This window comes from Cucurbita moschata, unplaced genomic scaffold (assembly GCF_002738365.1).
Source record: "Cucurbita moschata cultivar Rifu unplaced genomic scaffold, Cmos_1.0 Cmo_Scf00003, whole genome shotgun sequence".
In the NCBI taxonomy this organism is placed as follows: Eukaryota; Viridiplantae; Streptophyta; class Magnoliopsida; order Cucurbitales; family Cucurbitaceae; genus Cucurbita; species Cucurbita moschata.
Window position 1 is genome coordinate 7,196,581 of NW_019268519.1, and position 10,113 is coordinate 7,206,693.

Genomic DNA, 10,113 nt, shown 5'->3' on the forward strand with positions numbered 1-10,113 from the left:
ATAATTAAAGCTGGTGAAATATTGTTGAAGGGCTGGCAGTTTAGTTTGTAATGAAAGGAAGTTTTTGTAGTGTTAATAACCATAAATGAATTGAGAGGCCATGTATTGTGCGTAAAGAAATAACCCAAAAGTTGCCATCAATGGAAGCTATGCCGTAATTGTCTTCATTTAGTCTTCCTTCACTCTCAAACCAATTTGCTTTACCCTAAAGACCTCCAATGTTTGATACTCATTTTATATACCCAATTCATATCATATATATAACCCCCTCTCATTTCCCTCTTCTTTTATCACCCAACACGATAATCCATGGCCTACATCGCTGCCATTTCCGTCCTCGCCTTTGCTGTCATCGCCACATCTTGTGCTGCAGATACCGACTTACTTCAAGATATTTGTGTCGCCGATCTCGCTTCTGGTATTTCCAACTTCAACTCTTTCTATATCATTTACATCACTTCAACTCTAGTCTTGACTCTACCATGGCTAATTTTGGTAGGGACTAAAGTGAATGGGTTTGTATGCAAGACGAATGTATCTGCCACCGACTTCTTCTTCGATGGACTTGCCAAACCTGGTCTCACCAACACTACATCAGGCGCAGTGGTTACTGGAGCCAATGTACAAAAAATCCCAGGTCTTAACACTCTAGGAGTGTCTCTTGCTCGTATCGACTATGCCCCTGGTGGCCTCAATCCACCTCACACACACCCACGTGCCACCGAGGTTGTGTTTGTTCTCGAAGGTCAGCTAGACGTTGGGTTCATCACTACAGCCAATGTGTTGATATCTAAGTCCATCAAGAAGGGAGAAATATTTGTTTTCCCAAAGGGGTTGGTGCACTTCCAGAAGAACAATGGGAAGGAAGCTGCTGCAGTGATTGCAGCATTCAATAGCCAATTACCAGGAACTCAGTCTCTTGCTGCCACTCTATTTGCGGCAACTCCTTCAGTGCCGGATAACGTACTCACCAAGGCTTTCCAAGTTGGTACTAAGGAGATAGAAAAAATCAAGTCTCGCTTTGCTCCCAAAAAGTAAACAAAAGCTAAGGCTTCATTCAGACAAACACTGTACTTTCAATGCATGTTTCTTACAACATAATTGTGCTAATCCTAAAGATATCATTGTTCGTTTGATATGTGTTCTATTCTACTCTGAATCCCATTCTTGAGCGCAGTAAACACATGTTCCAGAGAGTAAAATAAAGCTGTTATAAGTCATTCTGAAATTTCTCAAGCCCTATAATCTGTATTTGATAGGCCAAATGGAAATCTATTGCCATCTAAAAGACACCAGAATATGGAAAAAAAGAGTTATGCATAGATATCAAACAATGACTCTGACGAAATTGGTAGAGATTTTACTTCAAACATGCCTGTTGCCTGCCATCTGGGATTGCGAATAGGACTATCGGTTTCGATGGCCTGACATATGGAACATCGCATCTGAAATATCCCTTCCTCTCTAACTGCAATATGTCTCCACGCTTTAGATTTCGCATGTTCGAATCCCCCAGAGCAACTGTCTCCTTTTTCGTGCATGGATTTAATGCATCAAGAAAATCCTCTCCTTCGTCGAGCTGCAATTGCAAGTTAAAAGAGGCTAAAATCATTAGCTTCTAGAGCCACTTTCCTAACAAGATAAGAACAATAATAAGCAACAAAAAGTCGCACCCCACAAATTGCTACAAAAGACAAACAGTCATATGCATATTCCTTGTATGACGAGGTTCGCCGAGAATTTCTACCCATGTAACACAGCTCGGGTTAACATCTAATTTCATAAATCCTTGATGTACAAACCCATTTATCTCTCATACTGAATAATATTGTTTAGTACAGAACATAGTTCATACTTCGCAAGCTGGCTTGCCTACTTCCACATATATATGATCCAACCTACTCATTCGAGAAGCAAGTGATGAAAGTTGCAATCTGACTTCTGAAAACAACACAAAAATCTCAATGCGTGTATGCATAGTTTTGAACTTAAGTCACATCTATCCTTCAGAGTTTCAAAACCAACAGGAAAGAGAGAATATAATATCACAATCAAACTAAAGAAACTAACTCGCATCATTTAACATAAGAAAATTGCGTATGATACCAAATAATGACTGTCCATACCTTCTTTTTTGTGATTAGATAATCAAACTCCATAAGTGAGAGGGTGACTAGTTCGTTTATATCTGGCAGCCAAGTGGCCTTCAACTTTGTGGTCTTTACAGAACCTTCGAGATGTAAAATTCCTGACATCTGTGTGACGTATCCATCTTGGTCCTTCTCAATGCGTTTTACTATTGCATTACCCCAGTCCATTAAGGTGATTTCTTCATCCACCTTGATACATTGCGCATCCACTTGGTCAATCAATATTCCCTTTGTGAAAGTTGTAGATTTTTCACCAGCAGCTTCATATTTTTTATGCTTTGGTATTACTCGGACGAATGGTTTTTCTGGACCATTATCAAGGGTAAATAACACACGTCGCTCTTCTACAACAGCAGTATGTCTGGGACACACAGGATCTATAATCTTTTTATTAATGGTCCATAGTTTATCCCACTCCATAAGGTTGAGATTTTTTGATGCCCCCTGAAATAAAGAAAAGAAATATATGAGAGCAGCTTTCATAAAGATGCATATCATGGAATCCCAAAAATTGTCACACCTGTTCAAGGATAAACTGTATTAAAGCTTCAATTTTTAAACCTCTTCGAACAATTCCTTGTACTGTTGGAAAACGGGGATCATCCCACCCATCAACCTTCCCATTTTGAACAAACCATAAAAGCTTACGCTTGCTGAGAAGTGTATACACCAGGTTCAACCGGCTAAATTCATATATATGAACCTTTCTTAGACCCATATCTTCCTGGATTCGGTAGTACTGGGCATTGCGGTCATGGTATTCGCTGGACCGAAGTGCATGTGTAATGCCTTCAATAGAATCAACAAACGGACAGCAAAAATCATAAGTTGGGTATATCTTATACATGGAACCAATCCGATGGTGGGGAATAGGATTACAACGGTAATACACTGGATCTCTAAGGGATTTGTTAGGATCCTGCATATCAAGTTTTCCACGAAGACAGCAAAGTAAACCCTTCTCAGTTCCTAATATCATCTCCTTCCATAACCTAAGATTCTCTTCAGGACTATTGCTTCTATGTTTTGATTCAATGCCTTCCATTCGTTCTTTTTGCATCTGTTCACGTGGAGTATCATCAACATATGCTTTACCCTGACGAATTAAGTTTTCAGCCATTTCCATTAATTGAGGGAAGTAATCTGAAGTATATGTGACAGTTTCATACTTTATACCCAGTGTTTCAATGTCTTTCAGAAGATTTTCTACAAACTCATTACTTTCTTTAGCTGGATTTGTATCATCAAACCTGATAATGACTTCACCATTGTACCGCTGGGCAAAATACTGATTCAACAATGCTGCTTTTGAGTGCCCAATGTGAAGATATCCACTAGGCTCAGGTGCAAAACGCAAACGCACCTTCCCAAACTCTGCATTTGGAAGATCAACTTCAAATGTAGATCTGCTTCCCTGTTTCCCCTTATCAGAGGTGTCCTGACTGACACTATTTGTCTTTTGGCTGAGACCCTGTTGATCCTTCAATTTTGCTCCTGAAGACTTTCCGCCTCTTTTGCCAACATATGTAGTTAAGACATCATCCAAGTCAACACAATATTCTGCTAAGAGTGAATTAAACCACCGTTGAAGATTTGGGTACTTCTTTGACTTTCTCAAGCTTTCCCACCGTTGCCCAGTTCCTGTAAAGATACAATATCATAGTATCAATAAGTCAACTCTCTCATTCAATAAATATTTGTGTATGAGTGTGCCTGTGTATATGCATGTCCTTGTATAAGTAGGCCTGTGGATTGAAAACAAGGAACATTATGATCGACTTAAATAAACAAACACGGCATGGCATCTTATCTTTTTTTCTCTCTCTCTCTCAAGATAGGCATTATGATGAAGAAAAAGATTAAGCAGAAGATTTATTTCTTTATTGAAAAAAATTTACCTGCTAAACCAGACCAGACAGCTACATCTGCAACTGACAAAGAATGACCAACAAGAAATGTGCATCTTTCCAAGTACTTATCAACATAACTGCATGCACTCTCAAATGCAGAACCAGACGAAAGGATAGGAGCGTACTCTAGCCATTCATCAATCTGGGGTTAAAATCCATGCATTGATATGAAGGAAGTTCATTTATCAGAAGTTAGCCCATACACAATCATGAAAATAAATAAATAGCAAGCCATACAAAAGAATAAACATTTAGAAGATGTTATTGCATTTATTTTCAACTTACCTGACTGGACTCGTAAGCATTCTGTCCATAGAAATTAGGGATGTTGGCAACTCGACCAATATAACGTAGAAGCACAGACGTTCCATGCAACTTCAGCCTACAACAGGTTAACTTGACTTAAGCATTGAGGAAAAGTCTACTAAATATCTTTCCTTTCACTCATATCAAATGGAGAGGAAAAATCCTTCTAAGATTTAATGGCAGGAGTATAGTGCAAGCTTTCAAAGACAAATGTCTAGTGGATATGATTTACAACTGGATCAAAGGTTGTGGCAAGCAAGATTTAAAATAATCACAATGTTACAACAGCAAAAGTAAAATTCCAACTCATAAACCATAAAAAATGTAAGTAGGCAATGATAACAAATGAAGCATCCCTCCGTGTTTTTGATAAAACAACCAATGAAGTACCAGTGGATGTCATGGCATACACAGTGTATTCATGCAATAACGTGATTATCTATAAATTGTAGTTCATTAGAGATCCATTTCTAAATTCAAGTGAAGATGTAATACATGAAATTTTGGAAGATAAATTTCATGTACAAAAAGTAGGAAAATTTGGAAATATGAGAAAATAATAATCAGGAAAGATGGAGTTGCCTCTGGTGGCAATGGATTATACAGAGAGTACATCCAAGAATATTTACTCTGAACATAAATTATGGATTTGAAGTTAAAAACTAAAGCAGAGAAAGCAATGGAAGCAGCGTTAGAATCCACAAATAGGTAAAAACGTCTAAATTTTAACTTCAAAATAACCAATATGAAAAACTTGAGCTTCAACTAGTTTTCTAATTCCGACCAGAAATAAATAAACCGCAGAAGTTTAGTTTATCCCCTACTCAATAATCAATATCATAAGCTTCCTCAATAGACACATGTATACAATCCCTGCACATTCATCAATGAATGTCACGCCTTCTTTTCCTTTTCTGTTTTTTATTTCTTCGCGCAATCAAGTTTATAGATCCAACGATAAAATGGCTATTAACATTGATACATGATCGGTTTAAGTTTCAGAGACATGAGGCTATTACAAACATATTTCTGCATAACCAAGCTATTCGACTTCACAGCATCAACATCAACTCAAGAAATAGCCAAAACCAGAAAGAGGGACAAAATTGAATAACGGAAAATAATTGTAATAAAAAATGCTATTAATCAAAATCAATAGCTTCTGAAGGTCGAATCCAAAGCTTTTAAAGTTACACAAGATAAAATTAGCCGAGAGAGAGAGAGAGAGAGATTTGATCATACCCGCTGCTGAACAGAAATGTGGGAGCGGAGCCAGAAGGAAGTGAAGAATCTGCAGGAGAAGTAATACCAGCAATCTTGGCCGCCACAATGACAGAGAGTGGAGGGCAATCGGCCGGAAATGACAAAAGCTTAACATCCATAATCCTCAACACCAGCAGAAACGATGAAATACAGACTGAAAGTGAAGCAAATCTTAGGGTTTTAGATGGGACAAACAAGCCAAATCGTGGGGTATGGAAAAAGAAAAACAAGCAGAGAGGTGGTGGAATGGTAAACAGCCGCCGAAGATCTTCAATATCTACCCTCAGAATACGACCTACAATATTTATCTACGAAAATCGCACGCTGGAAGCATTTGAGGAATTTTGAACCTAAGGGAACATAGATTATAAATATCTATGGGCCCATACATCCTACTACAGTTATTTGACAACTAAAATTGTACAGCTAAGTTGTTGGTTGAGTTTTTGGATAAAATAAAATTAAAAAAAAAAAAATGGATTTTTCCTTCCGTACATATTGAACACAAAGATCTCATGAATGCCTCACTGAGACCACTGCGCAGAAAATTAAAAGATTTTGAACGAAGGGTGACCCACATTATAAATATCTATGGGTCGAAGATGACCTACATTATTTAACCGAGAGAATTGCACAAATTCTGCTAATAGGTAGTCGATTTGATATTTTATCAAAATAACAATATCAATCTAGAATCGAGTAGATTTGATTTGCTTATAAACGCTGAATTGAGATATCTCGAAAGAGGGTAGACCGTAAGGGTTCAACAAAGAAAAGTAAGAGAGTGTAAGCACTTGTTTAGTTTGTATAGGCTGAACTTAAGTTTGTCAACCACGTTGTTCCGTACGATGGGAGGAGTTTGTACCTCCTTTAGATATCTCGAGCTCTAGGATTTTGAACTAAGGATAACATAAATTATAAATGATATGGGTCAAGGATGGCATAGGCCTACATAATTTAACCGGGAGAATCGCACAAACTATGTTTAGGGGTAAGTTCGACTTTTCGTCAAAATAAAATATTGATCTAGAACAAAGCAAATTCGGTTTACTGATTAGGTTAGTGGATTTTCCCCTACATAAACTTAAAAATTTCACGGATACCACAAAGGACCCGTCTTTTAGAGACTCAAGCTACAAATCATCACTTTAAAACATTTAAAACGTGCATACATTTAATTTAAATCACTTTAGATAGTAGTTAAATCATTCATGATGTGACGGGGATCGTTTCCAAATCACAAAAGCCAAACAACAAATATTAAAACAACTAAGTTCATAAAGTTTGAAAAGCTTAGACATGGATATATCTCGACCCTCAATAGCCCTCAGCTCATGCACACCCTCGCCTTGATCGTGTCACCTAGTCGTCTTCATCTGATAAGGTGTAAGTAGCATGAATGAATGTATAAATAGTCAGTAAGTAGTTTGCTCGTAGGTTCTTAGTTCGTTATTAAAGCTTATGCAGTTTAGTTTGTTCGGTCATTTGGGTATGTTATTCATACTTGGCCATTAGTTCTTAGAGTTCGACTCTTTTAGGCTTATTATCTCAAGTTCTATCTTTCGGTTCTAAGACATCTTGATTAACTATTTACTCGTCTTGTTTATCATCATCAACAACGTACAAAGTCATAAGTACTCAAGGTGTGACCTCGTCATAAGTACTCAAGGTGTGACCTTGTCATAAGTCCCAATCTATAGTTCTCATCTTACTGTTATGGACACTGTTATCAGATCATCTAGTAGGGTTTGGTTGGCATCTCCGTAGTAGGTCCCATAACGTAAATATCATAAAGGAGGGAACGACCTTCAACGCATTTCCTTCCCGGGTTATATTCTATCAAAGTCATTGTTGTTGCCTAATCGTTTTTAGCTTATAACATTGTTTTCTTTCAAATTGTTTTCAACGCATTTTCTCACTCACGTTTTCCAAAACATTTCTCTCAAACATAACTCGAGGCTCGAGAATATGCTGACGATGTACACGAAGTCCAAAATTTTCACGGCTGACTTATTCGTTGGGTTAGAACAAGTGTCGCACAATCGTTGTCCCGCTGCTGTAAGAGTGCGATTGTGATACCACTGAAAAAATTTGGGTTCCCAGCGCGCGTCTCCAGACTTGAAGCCATGCATTTGACCTTGGACAGACCAATTTGCTTGCGTCACGTGATTGCACAAAAACGTGCATCCTACCCCCTCTTAGACATGTCTATACTGGTGCGCGGTGATGCACGAGGAGGCTTCTGTGTGTGGCGGAACGTGACTCGACATGAGACCCCTTTTAAGCCTAATTTGACTCCCCTTCGACTGTTTTCCATCCCGGTTTTGATACTAACCTAAATGTTACTTGATTCAAGATCTACCAACGAGTTTTCAAAGAATTTGGGGATCCAAACTAGCGGAAAAGCAAGCTTCGAAGGGAACACTTCATCCCAATAAATAACCACCTGGACTATAGGCAAGTGATACTTATAGGGATCTCTAGAACGTGTTAGCATGCGAGCATAATGTACCTTAGGTAGTTAGAATATGTGTGATTAGGACTTAGAATGAACAATTTGGATAATTATGACATGTATATTATAAAATTACCAAATTGCCCTTGGGTGTCCAACATCCTCGCTGGCACACCGAGCGCTAAGGAGAGATTTTCCACTCACTTATAAGGAATGTTTTGTTCTCCTCTCCAATCCATGTAGGATCTCACGACTAATAACTTCTCCTAGAAATGTTCCATGATTACTAACTTCTCAACATCTCATGATTTTAATCAAGTCGAGCTTATTGACTCACATTTCTCACGTCAAACACACACATTAATGGCACGGACTACTTTTCGTGATGCCAACAAAAAACATTGGTAAAACAAATATTTGTCGAGCATTATCCATATACTATATATTCTTTAAGTTATTTATTGAACATGATCCTCTAGTATGTTAACGTCATATTATCCAATATTACATTAATAACCTTAATTTTTATTTTTTGTAAAATAAATATTATTAGTTTAATGGAGGAGAACGGACATAATCGTAAAGTTATGACTCTCATGTGTAGTTAGTCAAATGTTAACACGGCACAATTGAGGAGGACGGTGTATCGTCTAACATACCAAGAAAAGTGGGCATAATAACCTATTCTTTCTATTTTTGTTCTTTTTTCTTTTAATAGCGTTTTACTTAAAATTCTAACTTGAAAAAGCTATTAAAAGGTATATTTGTAAGCGTATAAATATGTGAACCCTTCATATGAATTAATTGAGCAAAACAGACAAAAAAAAAAAAAATTTTAAAAAAATGGCATCTTCTAGTTTTCTTGCAGTCTCTTTAGTTGTCCTTTCAGTTCTGTTCTTCAATGGGGTAATGCCCATGCATGCAGCTTCCCAAAACGACGTCGCTTCCACCATCTGCAAGAAAACTAGAAACCCTTCTTTTTGCTTTGACGTGTTGAAATCTGCTGGCACCACAGACCTGAAAGGACTGGCCACCTTCACCCTCAACCTTGCCCACGACAAGACTGTTGAAAGTCGTGCCCTCGCCCAGTCCCTGGCATCCAAGGCAATTGATCCTAAGCTTAAGGAGCGCTATGCCACTTGTGCTGAACAATACGACAATGCCATCAGCGACATCGAGGATGGGAAGGTCAACTTGGGGGAAGGTGACTACAATGGCGTCAACACTAAGGCGTCTGCAGCCATGACGGAGGCAGGCGACTGTCTGGATAGCTTTGCGCAGCCGCCGAAGGACTCATCCGCGCTTTCGGGCAATGGGAAGACTGTGGAAGATATTTGTAGTATCATCTTGGTTATAGCCAATCTTCTTCTTGGGCGTGCCTAACTCCTTTTTGTAATGCCATGAATCAATAATATGTCTGGTTTGAATCCCATAAATTTGCTCATCTTCGCTTTTACTCTCATTCTTTGATTAGATCAAAATCGTCACTTTTCACTTTTAATAGTAATTGACTTAGGAGGACGAAATATTACAACATTTAAACAAAAGGGGGCACCCCTTCTCTCGAAATTACGGGACTATTTTATGAGTTCCTTAGAGAGTTGTCTCCCGCTCCTTGGTATTCTCTACCTACCCACCTGTGTCAGTTTTGGGTGCAGAGCTTTTCCTGGGAGTATGACATGGGTTGTCGTAGCGCATTTTCTCTATCCCTTCTTACCTTGAAAAAATAGGGGCACTTTGCGTCTTTGAATCAATAACCATCATCTTTCGGCTAACTTAGCCTCCTCCGTCACTCGAGACCAACAAAATTTAGGGGTATTTTTTTTATAATTTAACCTAAAATTGATTCCTTAACATTTTGAACCTTATTTTGAGACTCATTTGAACATTTTAATAACTAAACTTTTAAAATATTATTTTTGTCACTCTAAATCTAATATGATTGGATAGCCCAATTAATCTATACACAATTCAAACCATAAAAATTGAATTGAGTTAAAGTCTTTTCAGTTTGGGTTAGATTTAGTTT

The 10,113-nt window shown here is 38.0% G+C and overlaps 3 protein-coding genes across 3 annotated transcripts; 2 read left to right on the top strand and 1 right to left on the bottom strand.

Moving 5' to 3' along the window:
• The first annotated feature begins 260 nt into the window (after positions 1 to 260).
• LOC111435222 (germin-like protein 5-1) lies at positions 261 to 1,136 on the top strand. The gene is made up of 2 exons (XM_023072628.1): positions 261 to 418; positions 500 to 1,136. Exons 1-2 carry the CDS (start codon positions 310 to 312, stop codon positions 1,036 to 1,038), a joined length of 648 nt encoding a protein of 215 aa, XP_022928396.1. The 5' UTR covers positions 261 to 309; the 3' UTR covers positions 1,039 to 1,136.
• LOC111435196 (glutamate--tRNA ligase, cytoplasmic-like) lies at positions 1,036 to 5,981 on the bottom strand. The gene is made up of 6 exons (XM_023072573.1): positions 5,609 to 5,981; positions 4,346 to 4,442; positions 4,049 to 4,202; positions 2,671 to 3,791; positions 2,127 to 2,594; positions 1,036 to 1,579 (listed from the first exon to the last, which is right to left on the bottom strand). The coding sequence occupies exons 1-6, from the start codon at positions 5,746 to 5,748 to the stop codon at positions 1,361 to 1,363; spliced, it is 2,199 nt and encodes a 732-aa protein (XP_022928341.1). The 5' UTR covers positions 5,749 to 5,981; the 3' UTR covers positions 1,036 to 1,360.
• A 2,946-nt stretch (positions 5,982 to 8,927) lies between these two features.
• On the top strand, positions 8,928 to 9,467 carry LOC111434861 (pectinesterase inhibitor-like). The gene has a single exon (XM_023072202.1). The coding sequence runs from the start codon at positions 8,928 to 8,930 to the stop codon at positions 9,465 to 9,467; it is 540 nt and encodes a 179-aa protein (XP_022927970.1).
• The last annotated feature ends 646 nt before the right edge of the window (positions 9,468 to 10,113 follow it).